We start from the raw sequence: 21438 nt of genomic DNA, 5'->3' as shown, positions 1-21438 counted from the left end.
CAAATTCTGAGATAGCCATTTTATTCACCATAGTCAAAAAACTAATAACTATGTCTTTAGGGACGATTTACTCCCCCACAGTCCCCGTGGAAGGGGCTGCAAGTTACAAACTTTGACCTGTGTTTACATATAGCAATGGTTACTAGGAAGTGTACAGACGTTTTCAGATTTTTTTGTTTAGGGGGAGAGATGAGGGGGGGGGTTACGTGGGAGGATATTTCCATGGAGAAACTTATCATGGGGGAAGAGCATTTCAATGAAGGGGGTGCAGGATTTTCTAGCATTATTGAAAAAACAACGAAAAAATAAATATGAAAAGTTTTTTCTACTGAGAGTAAGGAGCAGCATTAAGACTTAAAACGAACAAATATTATTACGCATATGAGGGGTTTACCTCCTCGTTATACCTCACTTTTTACGCTAAAGTATTTTTAGTAATTTCAACTATTTATTCTACGACCTTCGTGATTCAGAGGTCATTCTTAAGGAATTGGGACAAAATCTAAGCTTTAGTGTAAAGAGCGAGGTGTCGACGAGGGTTGAACCCCCTCATACACGCAATAAAAACATACGAATATATAAATTCGTTACGTAAGTTAATTCGTAAGTTACGTATATTTTTTCAAATGGAAACGTTTGTAAAAAATTAAACGCTCTAATTGCTTTTTTAAGCAATCAAAAACTTGGAGGGTAACTAGGCCTCCTCCCTCACTCCTTTTTTCTCAAAATCTTCCGATTAATTGCAATTAATTAATATGTTAATTTCGTTTTAATTATTTATGTGCGGAGAGCCAAGATCAAAACATGCATTAACGTCCAGAATTTCAAAAACGTCCTGAAATTAAATAAAAAAAAAGTTTTTTTAATGAGGGGAGGAGCAACATTAAAACTTAAAACGAACAGAAATTACTCCGTATATGAAAGGGGCTTTTTCTCCTCAACGCCCCACTCTTTATGCTAAAGTTTATTACTGTTTTAAAAATAGAGTAAAGAGAAAGAGTCAAACTTTAGCGTAAAGAGCGAGGCGTTGAGGAGGAAAAGCCCCTTTCATATACGGAGTAATTTCTGTTCGTTTTAATTTTTAATGTTGCTCCTTACTTTCATTTAAAAAAACTTGTTTTTTTTTCTTTAATTGTAGTAAGGAGCGACCCGGCTCAATAGTAAACGTGATGCTAAAAGATACATCAAAAGAATCGGATTTTCATGCTGATTTTAAATATATAAGTTTCATCAAATTTAGTCTTTGTCATCAAAAGTTACGAGCCTGAGAAAATCTGCCTGATTTTGGAAATAGGAGGAAACACCCCCTAAAAATCACACCATCGTATTCAGCGTATCAGAGAACCCGATAGCAAAAATTTCAAGCTCCTATCTACAAAAATGTGGATTTAAAATGTGGTCGTATTTTTGCCTGAAGACAGATCACGGGTGCGTGTTTATTTGTCTTTTTGTTGTTTTTTTTTACTCAGGGGTCATCGTATCGACCAAGTGGTCCGAGAATGTCGCAAGAGGGCTCATTCGAACGAAAATGAAAAGCTCTAGTGCCCTTTTTAAGTGACCAAAAAATTAGAGGGCACCTAGGCCCCCTCCCACGCTCATTTTTTCCCAAAGTCAACGGATCAAAATTTTGAGATAGCCATTTTGTTCCGCATAATCGAAAACCTTAATAACTATTTCTTTGGGGATGACTTACTCCACCACAGTCCCTGGGGGAGGGGCTGCAATTTACAAACTTTGACCAGTGTTTACATACAGGGATACAGTAATGGTTATTGGGAAGTGTACAGACGTTTTCAGGGAGATTTTTTTGGTTTGGGGGTGGGGTTGAGGGGAGGGGGCTATGTGGGAGGATCTTTCCTTGGAGGAATATGTCGTGGGGGAAGAGAAATTCAATGGAAAGGGCACGGAATTTTCTAGCATTACTATAAAAAAAAAAACAATGAAAAAATAAACATGAAAAAGTTTCTTTCAATTGAAAGTAAGGAGTAGCATTAAAACGAACGGAGATTTTTACGCATACGAGGGGTTCTAAAAATACTTTAGCATAAAGAGCGAGGTATTTATGGCGAGATAAAGAGCGAGATAAATACCACGTTCTTTATGCTAAAGTATTTTTAGTAATTTCAACCATTTATTCTACAGCCTTTCTGATTAAGGGGTCATTCTTAATGAATTGGGACAAAACTTAAGATTTAGTGGAAAGAGCGAGGTATTAACGAGGGGACAAACTCCCTCATATACATAATAAAAATATAAGAATATAAATGTTTGTTACGTAAGTTAATTCTTAAGTTACGTATATTTTTTACTAATAAAAACGTTCGTTAAAGATCAAAAGTTCTAGTTGCCTTTTTAAGTAACCGAAAAATTGGAGGGCAACTAGGCCTCCTTCCCCACCCCTTATTTCTCAAAATCGTCTGGTCAAAAATAAGAGAAAGCCATTTAGCCAAAAAAAGAATTAATATGTAAATTTCGTTTTAATAATTTATGTGCGGAGAGCCAAAATCAAAGATACATTAATTCAAAAGCGTTCAGAAATTAAATAAAAAAACTAGTTTTTTTAACTAGCGACATTAAAACTTAAAACGAAAAGAAATTACTCCGTATATGAAATGGGTTGTCCCCTCCGCAATCCCTCGCTCTTTACGCTAAAGTTTGACTCTTTTTCAACAATTAAGTTTGACTACTTTTTAAAACAATTAAAAACTTTAGCGTAAAGAGCGAGGCGTTGAGGAGGGGACAACCCATTTCATATACGGAGTAATTTCTGTTCGTTTTAAGTTTTAATGTCGCTCCTTTCTTTCAGTTAAAAAAAACTAGTTTTTTTTTATTTAATTAAGGTTAAGGGCTATAAGGAGACATTTTCAGAATATGTTGGTAATATGTTAAATTAACTTGAAACACGATTTATGTATGCAAGCTGTCTAATTGCCGCATCAGCAGTATATCAAGAACGGCATAGATTATTAGGTTGAAGCTTTCAGAGCATGCTGAGGGGTATGTTGAGCTAATAAAAATGGACTGTGCGCACACTACTACTAATAGTAGTAGTAGTGCTACTACTGATATTAGAACTAACATTATCAAGGCTAGTGGTATTAATGTGGAACTTTTAGGGGCTGTTGAGAGGGATGTTGTGCTAGATCACTACTGCTTACTGCTACTACTACTATCACTAATACTACTCCTCTTGCTCCTTCTATTACTTCTTCTAGGGTTTAGGGCATAAAGAATTTAGGGTATACCATATACCCTAGGATAGGGTATAAAACAGAACTTTCATAAGATGTTTATTTTGCTATAAAACTGAATCAAAAGGCATTATGCGTATGCTGGTTGTCAATAACATGTGTCAGCGATAACTTAAGAACGACTGAGGGTATTAAGTTGAAACTTTCAGCGCCACTACTTTAACTACTTCTGCTCTTACAAATGAACTAAATCAAGAGATTGTAAGTGCATCCAAGTTGTCAAAATAGCATAGATACAATGTTTTGGGAATGTTATTAAGTTTTATTTTTCGGGAAAACTTGAGGAGGTATGAAACTAAATTAAACAATGCTATGTGTATCCAGATTCTCAAAAGGGTATATATTATAAAAAGTTGTCGAAATTTCTCCAACATATAAATAGTATGCGAAACTATGGATTCTTACAGAAAAAAATCGAAAAGAAGAAAATATTCTTTTCTTTTCCAATTAAAAGATTATGTCAATAAAAATGTACAGAAATTAACTTAAGAAACCTTTCTACAAATAAATTGTTCAAAGAAAAGTAAAGAGCTACATTAAACCAAAGATGATCAGAAATGTCAAATAATTTTCCAATGGCAAAACTACCACAAATCACCAGAAATAAATAAATGAAACTCAAAACGAACAAAACTTACATTAAATAACCGAGTTAAACTCAAAACAAACAGAAACTAACATGAGTACGGCTGACGCCCACAGAGCCTTCTGGAGATTAAATAAAAAAAACAAGTTTTTTTAAATGAAAGTAAGGAGCGACATTAAAACTTAAAACGAACAGAAATTACTCCGTATATGAAAGGGGCTTTTCCTCCTCGACACCCCGCTCCTTACGCTAAAGTTTTTTATTATTTTAAAAAGTAGAGTTGCGAGAAAGAATCAAACTTTAGCGCAAGGAGCGGGGTGTCGAGGAGGAAAAGCCCCTTTCATATACGGAGTAATTTCTGTTCGTTTTAAGTTTTAATGTCGCTCCTTACTTTCATTTAAAAAAACTTGTTTTTTTTATTTAATTTCTGAAAGTTTTTTAATTAATGCATGACTGATTTTGGCTCTCCGTACATAAATTATTAAAATGAAATTTGCATATTAATTCTTTTTTTGGCTAAATGGCTTTCTCTTAGTTTTGATCAGACGATTTTGAGAAATAAGGGGTGGGGAAGGAGGTCTTGTTGCCCTCCAATTTTTCAGTTACTTAAAAAGGCAACTAGATCTTTTATTTTTAACGAACGTTTTTATTAGTAAAAAAAAAATACGTAACTTAAGAATTAACTTACGTAACAAACTTTTATATTCTTATATTTTTGATTATATATATGAGGGGGTTGGTCCCCTCGTTAATACCTCGCTCTTCACACTAAATCTTGTTTTATCCCAATTCTTTAAGAATGACCCCTGAATCAGAAAGGCCGTAGAATAAATAGTTGAAATTATTTAAAAAAATTTAGCATAAAGAGTGAAGTGTTTATCTCCTCCTAAATACCTCGCTCTTTATGCTAAAGTATTTTTAGAACCCCTCATATGCGTAATAATCTCTGTTCCTTTTTAAGTTTTAGTACTTCTCCTTACTTTCAATTGAAAAAACTTTTTCATGTTTATATTTTCATTGTTGTTTTTTGCGCCCTTTTCAAGTCCTGCGCCCTTTTCATTGAATTTCTCTTCCCCCATGAAATATTCCTCCAAGGAAAGATCCTCCCATATAGCCCCTTACCCTGAACCCCACACCCAAACCAAAAAAAATCCCCCTGATAACGTCGGTAAACTTCCCAGTAACCATTACTGTATGTAAACATTGGTCAAAGTTTGTAACTTGCAGCCCCTCCCCCAGGGACTGTGGGGGGTAAGTCATCCCCAAAGACATAGTTATTATGGTTTTCGACTATACGGAACAAAATGGCTATCTCAAAATTTTGATCCGTTGACTTTCGGAAAAAAATGAGCGTGGGAGGGGGCCTAGATGCCCTCCAATTTTTTTGGTCACTTAAAAAGGGCACTATAACTTTTCATTTTCGTTAGAATGAGCCCTCTTGCAACACTCTAGGACCACTTGGTCGATACGATGACCCCTGGGAAAAAAAAAAACAACAAAAAACAAATTAACACGTACCCGTGATTTGTCTTCTGGCAAAAAATACTAAATTCCACATTTTTGTAGATTGGACCTTGAAATTTTTTCTATAGGGTTCTCTGATACGCTGAATCCTATGACTTTTAGGGGGTGTTACCCCCTATTTTCCAAAATAAGGCAAATTTTCTCAGGCTCGTAACTTTTGATGACAATAATTAAACTTGATGAAACTTATATATTTGAAATCAGCATACAAATCCGATTCTTTTGATATATCTTTTAGCATCGAAATTCCGTTTTTTAGAGTTTCGTTTACTATTGACCCGGGTCGCTCCTTACTACAGTTCGTTACCACGAACTGTTTGACCAGAACAAAATTACTTTTTAATGTTTTCACTTTTTTAACTTTATTAAATCCAAAATTATTAAGACTTTAAGGAATGAATATCATTATATGTATATTAAACCGTTATTTCAGATCCATTTGTTGTTTTTTCAGCAATATTGGTTATGACGGTCTTTTTCGATACCATGAGAAATAGAAACATTCAGCTTGAATTAAGAATTATTTTGAGAAAAAAACAAATTATATTTTGGTCTTCGGTTGGCGTGCGGTGGGGGGCGATTGTTAACAAAAATAATGAAAACCCCTGTTTTATTCTTTGAATTAAAGTAATATCTTAACACAAAAATAATTCCTTGAATTTTTCGTATTTGTTTGGAAGCTTGACAAGACAATTGGCTCTCAATTTTACATCTGTTTAGATTTCTATTAGTTTTCTTAGAAATCCAAACAACCTTCAGTTATACCATTCACGGCAAAAATGTAAACTAACAAGTTTGATGTTCATCTCTAATGTAATTTATCAAAAAAATTTGACCTTTGAGTTTCAATCAAATATTGCAGTTTCCAACACTTATTGTTATTTCCAATTTAATGTCTAGCGAAATTCCAATCCTTTTTTTAATATTCCAGTGTTGTGTTGAGAATTGTGCTTTGTGTATTGGAATTTAAACAAAATAATGAAGGATCGAGATGGTATATCTATCCCTCGGCGACCCCCTTCCCAACAAAGGTCCGTGGTAGACATAAGCCCTACATAAGCTATTGGCAAACATGGCTCTTTATCCATTGATTCTGGTGCTTGGAATTGTCTTTAAAACAAGAAATGTCGTTTTTGTCAAACCTGCCTTTTTGTCACTTGTCACTGGGATCGAAGTAATAGTGTACGGATAAATTAAAACTGTCACAATTATTGCCACTATTGATTATTATAAAGCCCATCTCCCTAAATCACAAAAAGTACAGAAGAAAGATTTACAAATGGAAAACTCTAACTAATGAAAGGAAAATAGAAAATATGAACGGCAAAATAGTAAAATTGATACACCAAATGGAACTATAAAAAGAACTACGGTATTTTATTTGAGACATTTTGAACGGAAGCCTCGGGGTTTTAAGAAAACCCCGAGACGCTCACGGACGTTTAAACAAATAACAACATCATTTGTTGTTATTAGATTAAAAAAAAGTTTTCAATTAAAAACAACTCAAACAGAAATGTCTGCTCCCACCCCGCTCTTTACGCTAAAATTTCATAGTGCTTTAAAAACACTTCTTATTCCAATTCAATGGCCTTTTGTTTTAGCAGTCGTTCTTATAAAACTAGATCAAATTTCAGCTTAAAGAGCGGGTGATTGAGGAGGAAGCAACCCCCTTGATATCCGGAAAAACTTTTGATCGTTTTAATTTCTAATGTCGCTTTTAAGTTAAGAATTTTTTAATTTAGTTTTTGTTATTTATTAGCTTAATTTCCATCCGTTTTTTATAGGACATTTAGGTTTACCCTAATTGTGACGAGCGATATCCTCAAACTCGGCTCTTTAAATGAAAACAAAAAAATAAACAAGTTTTTTTTTAATGAAAGTAAGGAGCGACATTAAAACTTAAAGCAAACAGAAATCACTCTGTATATCAAAGGGGCTTTTCCTCCTCAACGCCCCGCTCTTTACGCTAAAGTTTGACTCTTTCTCTTAACTCTACATTTTAAAACAATAAAAAACTTTAGCGTAAAGAGCGGGGCATTGAGGAGGAAAAGCCCCTTTGATATACAAAGTAATTTCTGTTCGTTTTAAGTTTTAATGTCGCTCCTTACTTTCATTAAAAAAAACTTTTTTTTTTTTTTGTTTAATTTCTGGACGTTTTTGAATTAATGCAGGTTTTGATCTTGGCTCTCCGCACATAAATAATTAAAACGAAATTTGCATATTAATTTTTTTGGACTGAGTGGATTTTTCATAGTTTTAATCTGAAGATTTTGAGAAAAAAGGAGCGAGGGAGGAGGCCTAGTTGCCCTCCAATTTTTTGATTACTTAAAAAGGCAACTATAACTTTATTTTTTTACGAACGTTTTCATAAGTAAAAAATATATGTAACTTACGAATTAACTTACATAGCGAACTTCTATATTCGTATGTTTTTATTACGTATATGAGGAGGCTCACCCCTCGTCGATACCTCGCTCTTTAGACTAAAGCTTAAATTTTGTCAAAAATTCCTTAAGATTGACCCCTGAATCACAAAGGCCGTAAAATAAATAGTTGAAAATACTAAAAACACTTTAGCGTAAAGAGCGAGGTATTACGAGGAGGTAAACCCCTCATATGCGTAATAATTTCTGTTCGTTTTAAGTTTTAATGCTGCTCCTCACTTTCAGTAGAAAAAGCCTTTCATATTTATTTTTTCATTGTTTTTTTAAATAATGCTAGAAAATCCTGCGCCACCTCCATTGAAAGTCTCTTCCCCCATGAGAAGTTCATCCATGGAAGGATCCTCCCACGTAACTCCCTTCCCCTCAGCTCTCCGCCCCAAAAAAATCCCCCTGAGAACGTCGGTAAACTTCCCAGTAACCATTAGTATATGTAAACAAAGGTCAAAGTTTGTAACTTGCAGCCCCTCCCACGGGGACTTCGGGGGAATAGGTCGTCCCCAAAAACATAGTTATAAGGTTTTTCGACTATGAAGAATAAAATGGCTATCAGAATTTTGATCCGGTGACTTTGGGGAAAAATAAGCGTGGGAGGGGGCCTAGGTGCCCTCCAATTTTTTGGTCACTTAAAAAGGGCACTAGAACTTTTAATTTCCGTTATTGCGACATTCTAGGACCACTGATTCGAGACGGTCACCCCTGGGAAAAAAACAAACAAAAAAATAAATAAACACGCATCCGTGATTTGTCTTCTTGCAAAAAATGCGAAATTCCACATTTTTGTAGATAGGGGCTTGAAACTTCTACAGTAAAGTTCTCTGATATGCTGAATCTGATGGTGTGATTTTTATTAAGTTCGTATGACTTTTAGGGTGTTTTCCCCCTAATTTCTAAAATGAGGCAAATTTTCTCAGGCTCGTAACTTTTGATGGGTAAGACTAATCTTGATGAGACTTATATATTTAAAATCAGCATTAAATTGCAATTCTTTTGATGTAATTGCTGGTATCAAAATGCCATTTTCTAGAGTTTCGGTTACTATTGAGCCGGGTCGCTCCTACTACAGTTCGTTACCACGAGCTGTTTGATTAAATAAAAAATTAAGTGTTTTTTAACTGCAAGTAAGGCACGACACTAAAACTAAAACGAACAGCAATTATTACGTATATGAAAGGCGTTGGGCCCCCCTCGACACCTCGTTCTTTACGCTAAAGTTTGACTCTTTGTCACAGTTCTACTTTTTAAACAGTAAAAACTCTAGCGTAAAGAGCGAGGCGTTGAAGAGGGGACAACCCCTTTCATATTCGGAATAAATTATGTTCGTTTTAAGTTATAATGTCGCTCCTTACTTGCAGTTAAAAAAAACTTGTTTTTTTAATTTAATTTCTGAACGTTTTTGTTTCGATTTTGGCTCACCGCCCATGAATAATTAAAACGAAATTTGAATATTAATTTTTTTGGATAAATGGCTTTCTCATAGTTTTGATCGGACGATTTTGATAAAAAAGAGGATTGAGAGGAGGCCTAGTTGCACTCCCATTTCTGGTTACTTAAAAATGCAACTAGAACTTTTTATTTTTTACGAATATTTTTATTAGTAATAAATATACATAACTTACGTAACGAACTTCTATATTTGTATGTTTTTATTACATACATGAGGGGATTCGCTCCGTCGTCAATACCTCGCTCTTTACACTAAAGCTTGAATGTTGTCCCAATACTTTAAGAATAACCCCTGAATCACAAAGGCCGTAGAAAAATTAGTTGAAATTACTTAACATACTTTAGCGTAAACAGCAAGGTATTGCGGAGGAGACGAACCCCCTTACATACGTGATATTTTCCGTTCGTTTTAAGTTTTAATGCTCCTCCTTACTTCCAGTTGAGAAAAAATTATTTATTTTCTCATTGTTTTTTTTTTCATAATTCTAGAAATTCCTGCGTCCCCTTTATGGAAATTTTCTTCCCTCATGATAAATTCCTCCATGGAAAGATCCTCCCACGTAACCCCCTCCCCTCGACCCAACGCGAAAAAGTCCCAATGAAAACGTCTGTACACTTCCCAATAACCATTAACAATATGTAAACAATGGCCAATGTTTGCATCTCGCTGCCCCTCCCCCGAGACTGTGGGGGATTAAGTCGTCTTCAAAGTAATAGTTATTAGGTTTTTTGACTATGCTGAACAAAATGGCTATCTCAAAATTTTAATCCGGGATTTTGGGAGAAAAAATGAGCATGGGAAGGGGCCTAAGTGCCCTCCAATTTTTTTGGTCACTTAAAAAGGGCACTAGAACTTTTACTTTCTGTTAGAATGAGCCCTCTCGCGACATTCTAGGACCACTGGGTCGATACTATCACTCCTGGGGTAAAAACAAAAACAAACAAACAAATATACACGCATCCGTGATCTGTCTTCTGGCAAAAAATGGAAAACTAAACGTTTTTGTAGATAGGAGCTTGAAACATCCACAGTAGGGTTGTCTGATACGTTGAATCTGATGTTCTGATTTTTGTTAAGATACTTTGACTTTTAGGTGTTTCCCCCTATTTTCTAAAATAAAGCAAATTTTCTTAGGCTCGTAATTTTTGATGGGTAAGACTAAACTTGATGAAACTTATATATATTTAAAATGAACATTAAAATACGCTTCTTTTGATGTAACTATTTGTATCAAAATTCCGTTTTTTAGAGGTTCAGTTACTATTGAGTCGGGTGACTCCTTAATACTAGTTCGTTACCGCAAACTGTTTGAAAACTTAACTTTTGCGTAGCAATGCTTCGAGAAAAAGAGTTCATTTGGCGTCTTTATTTTTTAGCCCGATAAACAGAAAACCCAATATTTCAGTTTTACCATTGATAAAAACGAAGTTTCTGGAGTCCCTAACTCCCCCTCCTGTAAATTTCCTTACATTGCACAAGAATTGCCATGAGCTGGTTGAAACCGACCATTAGGCTAGTTTATTTCTTTTAATTAATATGTTTTTCTTTGTTACTAGATCTTACTTTTCCCTTTTCTTTTTCGAGCATTATACACAGTTCTTAATCAAGCAAACGTCCATGCTAATCTTGCTGAAGTTTTACGCTCAACTTGATCTTTTATTTAAGTTATCCGAGAAGCCGGAGACAAATGAAAATGGATGGCCTTTTTTCAGCCTGATAGAGATTTTCCCTTTTTATGAGAAAATTCCAATGTGTCTCAAGATCTAATGGATCGACGAAGATGTTTTTCTTTTTTCTCTTACGAAAAATATCATAGAGGTGCCAACGATGCCTGGCGAAGGCAAACACCAGGCACCTCTATGTTTGTATGATGAGGCATAACTGACTTCCAGAATCGTGACTAAGGATATTAAAACAAATACTATTGGTAACCTAATGACTATACCACAGCATTCTCTGCAGTTTGAACCTTCTCCAAAATTATTCCAAACCCCTCCTTTCCCCCCAATGGACTCTTGAGTACACTTGAGTTTGTTAAAAGGATCTTCCATAGCAGTGGAAGTATGGGGGTTCAGGACATACCCGCATGAAATCTGAAAATTGTCAGTATTGACTCCTTGGACATATGATGGCTATTTTAGGACTCTCACCCACTTTAGGTGAGAGACCCGAGACTTCTTCTGAATGAATAAAAGAATAAATTTGTTAAGTGAATTTACTCTAACCATCTTATGGTTTACTAATAAAAACTCATGCTGAGAATGATGGATCTAAAATAATGGTTGTGGTTTTTGACGCATCAAAAGTTTCGACTATCCGACGAGAAGGTCACAGAGGTTCAGGGCAAAAGACCACACATATAATACTTTACTGAAGACACGAAATAATATTGATTGTGCCTTATGACAAGAGAAGTGAATCAAACAGTAGATCATGCCAAAATATTACAGAGATATTACCAAGCTGGTCTTGAAATGTGGAAAAATAATTAATAGTTGTTGGTGATAATGGTTTTGGTGTCCAAATAGAAGAAATCTATAGAATTTAACAAGATAGTTAAATTGAGGTTTTGCCCAATATTTTAACTTAAATGTTTTACACTATTTTATATTTTACTCCTTTTTTTCTCCGAGGTCAGTCGAATGGTGGTCTTCCAAATCGAAAATTTAGAAGCATTTCTAAATCAGACTATCAAAAATAATTAATTCAATCATTTATCTGAGGCAATTTAGTAGCTTTGACAAGTTTTGAGCGACGGGACTCCTCCTTGTCATTTATTACTTACTTTATTATTTGTGGATATTGTAAATTGACAAATGGTATATAAAACTTTTCAATGGGCTCATTCGACGGGAAATTAAAAGTTAAAGTGTGTATTTAAAAAGTCGAATGTTATAGGTGGGCAACCAGATTTATTTTTCCTTCTCCACGAGTGTCCTATTATGCTCCCGGCTTCCCCACAACTTCCAATACTACCTGACAAACATTTTGAGGTGCCTCTTTCACTCAGAATTATGAAAAGGTAAAAAATTTGCCCCAGATGAAACCAGACCTATACAGCAAGGGGCCCAGATAATACAGTAAGTTATTATTCGTAAATACATTTAAGTACAAATATGAGCACGATGCCTTCTTTTAAACGGCGGAATCAATCAAAAAACTTAATTCTGAATTATTGGATGTACAAGTTGAGACTTTGAGACTACTACAGCATCCCTTTTCTATAGTAAACTTTGGTACTTTTGTCTTTACCACACTCAAGAAGTGAAGTTAGGTTAATCATAATAACATATACCAAAATATGATGAAAATATAATAGTTTAGTAACAAGATTATGGAAGCTACAACAAAGAATTATGGAAGGGGGCCGCCAAGACTGCATTATATTAAATGCGTAGCCTAAACTAGCCTAACCTAACCAAAATACCAACTAAATATTTAATTAAAATATAGCTACAATGTAGTTTACCATCGAGCCGAAGCTGAAGTCTGGTATAAAGACCATGAAAACTGGTTATTGTCTCATGTTCGCGACATAAATTCTCAGTGTGTGGTGCCCATAAGACACAACTACCCAAACTTTTTATTCTTTAGGCATATAAGTATATTGCACCTTGTTTAAACCGGAGTCAAGCAAGAATTTCCAATCTCAGGGCAAAAATAAGCAAAGTTCAAGCTGCGGACTGGATCGAGGCAAACACGTAACTCAAAGCAAAAAGGAGCAAGTCTTTAGCTCGCAAGTAAAAAGCGAACTAAAACTAGGTGCGAAATTTCAGTATTGTAGTGGAAAAACAAGCTGAATCAATGAAAATTAGTGCAAATACGAGCTAAGGATTTGAGTCCTGATTTGTCCTCAAGTCTTTAAGGACTTAAGGTAAGTCCTGGTTTGATGCAAAAACGAGATTAGTTCTGAGATGGTGCAAAAACTAACGACCTAAGTACGGACAAAGTGTAAAAAAGAGGTCAAGGAAGCCAAATACCTAGTTTGTACCTCCAATCTTGTACATAGATTACTCCCCCCCCTCAGTGAAGAGGTGATATCTGGGTAACGAGAAGATAGATCAACTGAATAGCTTCACTTACCTGATTAGTATTATTAATCAAGATGATGAATGCAGTGAAGATATAAAAAGTAGAATAGCCAAAACGTAGTGGGCTTTTTTCACAGTTGGAAAAAAGCTTGGAAGAATAGCAAAAAAAAAGTCTGCGAACAAAAATTTAATTATTCAAAGTCCCAGTCATGACAGTGGTCAAGTATGAATCCGAAATGTGGGTGCTTTGAAAGGCCTAGGAAGATTTGTTAAACATTTTACAGAAGAATTGTCATTAGGTACACGTTTGCTTGACCGCATTTTGATATACGGTCCTCCCGCTTCCTCTTTGTAGGTCAAACGAGATATGGAGCTTCAAAAAAGTGCGACTAGGAAGCTCATTCTTGCTGCCGACTAATTTTAGTTGATATCTGACTACTTTGATTATATGTCCTGGTGACGAAGATCCGAGAAAGAATAGAATTCATAAACTTTCTGAATCTTCTATATCAGGACTAAAAGAGATAAGATGAAGTTCTGGAGTCTAATGCTAAATGATCCCTGAGAAGTTTGCTTTTGAATTTCAGACGGTTTTGTTTGCTTCTTGTGTTCACTATTTTGTAGGGAGAAAAATTTTTATTTTTCCCTCTGAAAATAATTGGAAATTTTGCTAACTTTAGAAGAAATATTCTTCTCAGTTCACAATTCCCATACAGAATAAATTTTGGTATTTCCATAATGACTGTAAGCATTCATCTGTAACAAGACCATTCATCGCAACAAAAACCAACAGAAAATCGGAATTCGGAACATCCAGATTAACCCTTCCAGAATAATTTCCAAAAAATCTAGAAGAGAGGCAGAATCTTCGAAGATTTCACTGGGGTATATAATCAAATAGTTCATGGTAACGAACTGTAGTAAGGAGCCACCCGGCTCAATAGTAACCGAAACTCTAAAAAACGGAATTTTGATACCAATAGTTACATCAAAAGAAGAGCATTTTAATGCTGATTTTAAATATATATGTTTCATCAAGTTTAGTCTTACCCATCGAAAGTTAGGAGCCTGAGAAAATCCGTCTTATTTTAGAAAGAGGGGGAAACACCCCCTAAAATTCATAAGATTTTAAGACACCCCATCAGATTCAGCGTATCAGAAAACCCTGCTGCAGAAGTTTCAAGCTCCTACCTACAGAATTGTGAAATTTTGTATTTTTCGCCAGAAGACAGATTACGGATGCGTGTTTATTTGTTTGTTTGGTTTTTTCCAGGGGTGATCGTATCGACCCCGTAGTCCTAGAATGTCGCGAGAGGGCTCATTCTAATGGAAAAATGAAGTTCTAGTGCCCTTTTTAAGTGACCAAAAAAATTGGAGGGCACCTAGGCCCCCTCTCAAGCTCATTTTTTCCCAAAGTCACCGGATCAAAATTCTGAGATAACCATTTTATTCAGCATAGTCGAAAAACCTAATAACTGTGATATGGGGACGACTTACTACCCCACAGTCCCTGGGGGAGGGCTGCGAGATGCAAACTTTGACCAGTTTTTACATACAGTAATGGTAATTGGGAATTGTACAGACGTTTTCAGGGGGATTTTTTTGGTTTGGGGTTGAGGGGAGGAGTTATGTGGGAGTATCTTTCCATGGAGGAATTTTTCATGGGGGGAGAGAATTTCCATGAATGGGGTGCAGGATTTTCTAGCATTATTTAGAAAAAAAAAAAACATTGAAAAAATTAATATGAAAAAGTTTTTTCAACTGAAAGTAAGGAACAGCATTAAAAATTAAAACCAACAGAAATTATTACGCATAGGAGGGGCTCACCTCCTTCTACTGCCTCGCTATTTACGCTAAAGTATTTTTAGTAATTTCAACTATTTATTTTACAGCCTTTATGATTCAGGGGTCGTTCTTAAGGAATTGGGACAAAATTTAAGCTTTAGTGTAAAGATTGGGGTATTGACGAAGGGGCAAACCCCTCATATACGTAATAAAAACATACGAATATAGAAGTTTGGTACATAAGTTATTTCCTAAGTTACGTATATTTTTTACTAATAAAAACATTCGTAAGAAATTAAAAGTTCTAGTTGCCTTTTTAAGCAACCAAAAAATTGAAGGGCGAATAGGCCTCCTCTCCCGCTCCTTTTTTTCTCAAAAGCGTCCGATCAAATATATGAGAAAGCTATTTAGCTAAAAAAAATTATACAAATTTTGTTTTAAAAATTCATGTGCGGAGAGCCAAAATAAAACATGCATTAATTCAAAAACGTTTAGAAATTAAATAAAAAAAAACAAGTTTTTTTTTTAATTGAAAGTAAGGAGCGACTTTAAAACTTAAAATGAACAGACACTACTCCGTATATGAAAGGGGCTGTTCCTTCCTCAACGCCTCACTCTTTGCACTAAAGTTTGCCTCTTTCTCACAGCTTTACTTTTTAAAACAATAAAAACTTTAGTGTAAAGAGCAAGATGTTGAGGAGGGAACAGCCCCTTTCATAATCACAGTAATTTCTATTCGTTTTAAGTTTTATAGTCGCTCCTTATTTTCAGTAATTTTTTTTTTTATTTATTTTTATTCTATACGCAGGTCCAACCCTAAATGATGCCTAAAAAGTTTTTTTTTTTTTTTTTTTAGTTAAAACATTTTTGTTTTGTTCCTGGCTTATAATATTTGGTATGATAAAAACAAAATATTTCTGTTGTTTTTTTTTTAAATTAAAGAAAATTTTGCAAACTTTAACGGAACTTTTCTTCACTGTTTCACGAACTTTGGTAGACTGGTAGAGTAATGCATTAGGGTGTATGTATGGTGACTTTTTAAAATCAAACAGTTCGTGGTAACGAACTGTAGTAAGGCCGGCTCAATAGTAACCAAAACTCTAAAAAATGGAATTTTGGTACCAATAGCTACATCAAAAGAATCGCATTTTAATGCTAATTTTAAATATATAAGTTTCATCAAGTTTAGTCTTACCCATCAAAAGTTACGAGCCTGAGAAAATTTGCATTATTTTAGAAAATAGGGGGAAACATCCCCTAAAAGTCATAGAATCTTAACAAAAATCACACCGTCAGATTCAGCGTATCAGAGAACCCCACATCAGAGAAGTTTCAAGCTCCTATCTACAAAAATGTGGAATTTTATTTTTTTGCCAGAAGGCAGATCAGGGATGCGTGTTTATTGTTTGTTTGTTTTTTTTTGGTTTTTTTTTTTCAGGGGTGATCGGATCGACCCAGTTGTCCCAGAATGTTGCGAGAGGGCTCATTCTAACGGAAATGAGAAGTTCTAGTTCCCTTTTTAAGTGACCAAAAAAATTGGAGGGCACCTAGGCCCCCTCCCACGCTGATTATTTTCCCAAAGTCAACGGATCAAAATTCTGAGATAGCCATTTTATTCAGCGTAGTCGAAAAACCTTATAACTATGTCTTTGGGGAAGCCTTACTCCCCCACAGTCCCCGTGGGAGGGGTTACAAGTTCAAAACTTTGACCAGTGCTTACATATAGTAATGGTTATTGGAAAGTGTACAGGCGTTTTCAGGAGGATTTTTTGGTTGGAGGCAGGGGTTGAGAAGAGGGGGATATGCTGGGGGAACTTTCCATTGAGGAATTTGTTATGGGGGAAGAAAATTTCCATGAAGGGAGCTTAGGATTTACTAGCATTACTTAAAAAAAACAATGAAAAAATAAATATGAAAAAGTTTTTTTTTTCAGCTGGAAGTAAGCAGCAGCATTAAAACTTAAATCAAACATAAATTATTACCCATATGAGGGGCTCACCTCCTCCTAATACCTCGCTCTTTACGCTAAAGTATTTTTAGTAATTTCAACTACTTATTCTACGGCTTCTGTGATTCAGGGGTTATTCTTAATGAATTGGGACAAAATTTAAGCTTTAGTGTAAAGAGCGAGGTACTGACGAGGGGGCGAACCCCCTCATATATGTAATAAAAACATGACAATACAAAAGTTCTTTATGTAAGCTAATTTATAAGTTAAGTTTATCTTTTACTTATAAAAAGATTCGTAAAAAAATACAAGTTCTAGTTGCCTTTTTAATTAACCGAAAATCGGAGGGCAACTAGGCTTCCTCTCCCGCTCTTCTTTTCTCAAAATCATTCAATCAAAATTATGAGAAAGTCATTTAGCCAAAAAAAATAAATATACAAATTTCGTTTTAATTATTCCACTGCGGAGAGCCAAAATCAAAACATGCGTTGATTCAAAAACGTTCAGAAATTAAATAAAAAAAAAAGTTTTTTTAAATGAAAGTAAGGAGCGACATTAAAACTTAAAACGAACAGAAATTACTCCGTATATGAAAGAGGCTTTTCCTTCTCAATGCCCCACTCTTTACGCTAAAGTTTTTTACTGTTTTAAAATGTAGAGTTAAGAGAAAGAGTCAAACTTTAGCGTAAAGAGCGGGGCGTTGAGAAGGAAAAGCCCCTTTGATATACGGAGTAATTTCTGTTCGTTTTAAGTTTTAATGTCGCTCCTTACTTTCATTTAAAAAAACTTGTTTTTTTTTATTCAATTAACAAAATTGATTGGGGGTCAAGAAAAAGAGAATACAGCAGTTTTGAGCAAAAACAACCCAATTTGAAACCATACATTAGGAGCGCGTTATCATTTCTCATGAAGATAAATTCTTCTAGGGCATACCAGATTTCCAGAAATTCACAAATACAACGTTTAGTCGATGGTGGAAAAACAAAGTAAACTTGTTTCTCTTTGAACACTTGTGGGCCAAGATTTAAGCCAGACGTTTTTTGTTTTTGTTTTTTTGTTTTTTGGTTCGATTTGTATAACCAGACTCATTGTAATACTAAAAGTAAAAGTAGACCGATAATATAACCTATCAATATTATGTCTAAATTAGTTTGAACAAATAGTTTTAAGTAGAATCACACCGTTTTTTAAATTCGTCGTGAGATAAAAAAGTAAGGCGACTAATTAAAATTTACCTGCGGGGCTGCAACACTCCGCAACAGCTGTTTGAACGTCTTTAAGTCTCTCTTCAAAATGCATTGTATCAAATTATCTATCATTATGACTTCCCTGGCTGTTGTGCGATGTCAATTTTTCACAAAATGTAAAAAAAAAATCCAGATATTTATTTAACCACCTTTGAGATAGACAGACAAACTGTGGTTTGATTTTCCATACGAGCTACCATGCAAGGAAATGCGCACGCTCTCTTCTCCGTAACAAACCTGCAATAAAATGGAATTGATTTAATTTAATATATCGGGTTGGCTACTAAATAATATTTTTCTTGATAATCCCAGTGCTATCAATTTTATGGCGCTTGGTATTAACCAAGTGACATATATCAATCGCAAATTCTGTCGGTCTGTCGGTCCCGGTTTTGCTACTTTAAGCACTTCCAGGTGAGTTAGGATGATGAAATTTGGCAGACGTATGAGGGACCTGATGAGATTAAATTATAAATAGTCGTTTTCGTGGTTTGACAATCTGGGGAGGAGTGGGGGTCGGTTAAATCGGAAAAATAGAAAAAAATGAAGTATTTTTAACTTACGAACGGATGATGGGATCTTAATAAAATTTTATGTTTGGAAGGATATCGTGTCTCAGAGCTTTTATTGTAAATCCCGATCAGATCCACTGAAATTGGGGGGAGTTGGGGGACCTAAAATCTTGGAAAACGCTTAGAATGGAGGGATCGGGGTGAAACTTGGTGGAAAAATAAGCAGGAGCCCTAGATACGTGATTGACATAACCAGAATGGATCTGCTCTGTTTGGGCGAGATGGGTGGGGGCTAATTCTGAAATTTAGAAAAAATTAGGTATTTTTAACTTACGAAGGAGTGATCAGATCTTAATGAAATTTGATTTTTGGAAGGATATCGTGTCTCAGAGCTCTTCTCTTAAATCCCGAAAGGAACTGGTGACATTAGGGGAAGTTGGGGGGGGGCTAAAATCTTGGAAAACGCTTAGAGTGGAGGGATCAGGATGAACCTTGGTGGTAAAAATAATCGTAAGTCCTAGATATGTGATTGATATAATCGTAACAGATCCGCTCTTATTGGGGGAGTTGGGGGAGGATGGCTAATTTTAAAAAATAAAAAATAAATTGGGTATTTTTGACTTACGAAGGAGTGATCAGATATTAATGAAATTTGATGTTTAGAAGGATATCGTGTCTCAGAGCTCTTAATTTATATCCCGACCGGATCCGGTGAAGGGGAAGTTGGGGGGCAGAACCTAAAATCTTGGAAAACGCTTAGAATGGAGGGATCGGGATGAAACTTGGTGGGAAAAATAATCAGAAGCCCTAAATACGTGATTGACATAACCAGAATGGATCTGCTCTGTTTGGGGGAGTTGGGGGGGGGGCCTAATTCTGAAAATTAGAAAAAATGAGATATTTTTAACTTACGAAGGAGTGATCGGATCTTACTGAAATTTGATTTTTGGAAGGATATCGTGTCTCAGAGCTCTTCTCTTAAATCCCAAAGGGATCCGGTGAAATTGGAGGAATTTGGGGGGGACCTAAAATCTTGGAAAACGCTTAGAGTGGAGAGATCAGGATGAACCTTGGTGGTAAAAATAATCGTAAGTCTTAGATACGTGAATGAAATAACCGTAACAGATCCGCTCTTATTGGGGAAGTTGGGGGAGGAGGGTTAATTCTAAAAAATAAAAAAAAAATTAGGTATTTTTAACTTACGAAGGAGAGATCGGATCTTAATGAAATTTGATGTTTAGAAGGATATCGTGTCTCAGAGCTCTTAATTTATATCCCGACTGGATACGGTGAAGGAGAAGTTGGGGGGGACCTAAAATGACTTTTTGATTCACTTGAGTTGCGTATCGTTCTTATAATATATATAAAGTCATGGATCTCGCGTTCGATTCATACATTAGACATAAAGTTCATAAAATCAATTGAAAACTGCATAGAAGCAAAAAACTTTGTTGGCTCAGTTGTTATCTCTAAGGGCCAGATATGAGAGTTATCTCAGAACGAATTGCATTGTTTCACCGACAACATGAATGATTACGCAATACCAGATAACGAATCATTCTTGAAATTCTCGAAAGGAAAAAAGTCGGAAAAAATTCAGTTTAAAAATCTAAGTAAAAAATGGGGGGGGCAAAAGCTTGGGTGAGGGTCAATGAGGCCCTGGAGGAGGGCATGGGGTCCTGGATGGGAATATGGGGACACAAACTCACGTGCAAGCCCGGTAATGGAAAACCGATGTGCTCAGGGCCATTACATTGCAATATAGTCATAATCATTTATCAATAATCAATAATCAGTTTGATACAATTATAGTACAAAGGATCTTTACTAATTTATGCAGAATCCAAATCAAAACTTTTTTTTTTTATTAGATATCATGTCACTTCAAACTCACTTCAATTATTCTACAACATACTTGGCAAACGAAATCAAGAATTCTCACTTCATCTAATGAAAATAACTTGGACGCTCATTCCTTTATATTCGTGATGATACTTCTGAAATAATATCTGGTATTCATTTTCAAGAATTTTCTTATAGCCCCACAAGTTGTGATAAGACTATGGGCCCGCTTGAAACCATTCTTCAGTGGTCGTCGAGAACATATTGTTTCCGGAAAAATGTTAAATCTCGTAAAAGTTTTTTGTTGGAAACACGTGACTAGCAAGTCCAATAGCATATTGAGATATGGGCCCGCTTGCAATAGTGGGATATTGGCCCGCGTAAACTTCATACAGAGATACTACTGATGAACAACTTGAGCGGTTGGCGCTGTGTCATACAAGTGCCTAAAGTTTTTTCAACTACTAGTAAGGAGCAACATGAAAATTTAAATCGAAAGGAAATTATTCTGTGTATGAGGGGGCTTCCCCTTCCTCAACCCTAGGTATTTACGAAAAAAAATTTGTCACCATTCCTAAGAACGACTCCTGAAACATAAGGGCCGTTTGATTTGAATGAGAGGCACTAATAAAGAACTTTGAAACTTTAACGGAAGTGCCATGGGTTTAGGAAGCAGCAACCCTCCTCATTTACGGAATTATTTCTGTCCATTTTGAGTTTTAATGTTGCTCATAACTTTCAGTAGAAATTTTTTTTTTTACATTTAATTGTTTTTTACATTTAATCGTATTATAAATTTGTTTAATGACCTTTCAACATTT

The 21438-nt window shown here is 35.3% G+C and overlaps 1 protein-coding gene across 1 annotated transcript in view; it reads right to left on the bottom strand.

The window, feature by feature from the left end:
* LOC136041993 (transient receptor potential channel pyrexia-like) overlaps window positions 1-21438 on the bottom strand; it is a 91503-nt gene that overhangs the window by 28222 nt on the left and 41843 nt on the right. Inside the window, exon 2 of the mRNA XM_065726825.1 lies at window positions 18252-18500. Coding sequence (XP_065582897.1) covers window positions 18252-18335 — 84 coding nt within the window. The 5' untranslated portion in view covers window positions 18336-18500. The remainder of the gene's footprint in view (window positions 1-18251; window positions 18501-21438) is intronic.

This window comes from Artemia franciscana, chromosome 2 (genome assembly GCF_032884065.1).
Source record: "Artemia franciscana chromosome 2, ASM3288406v1, whole genome shotgun sequence".
NCBI classification, from domain to species: Eukaryota; Metazoa; Arthropoda; class Branchiopoda; order Anostraca; family Artemiidae; genus Artemia; species Artemia franciscana.
This window is presented reverse-complemented; position numbering and strand designations above follow the sequence as displayed.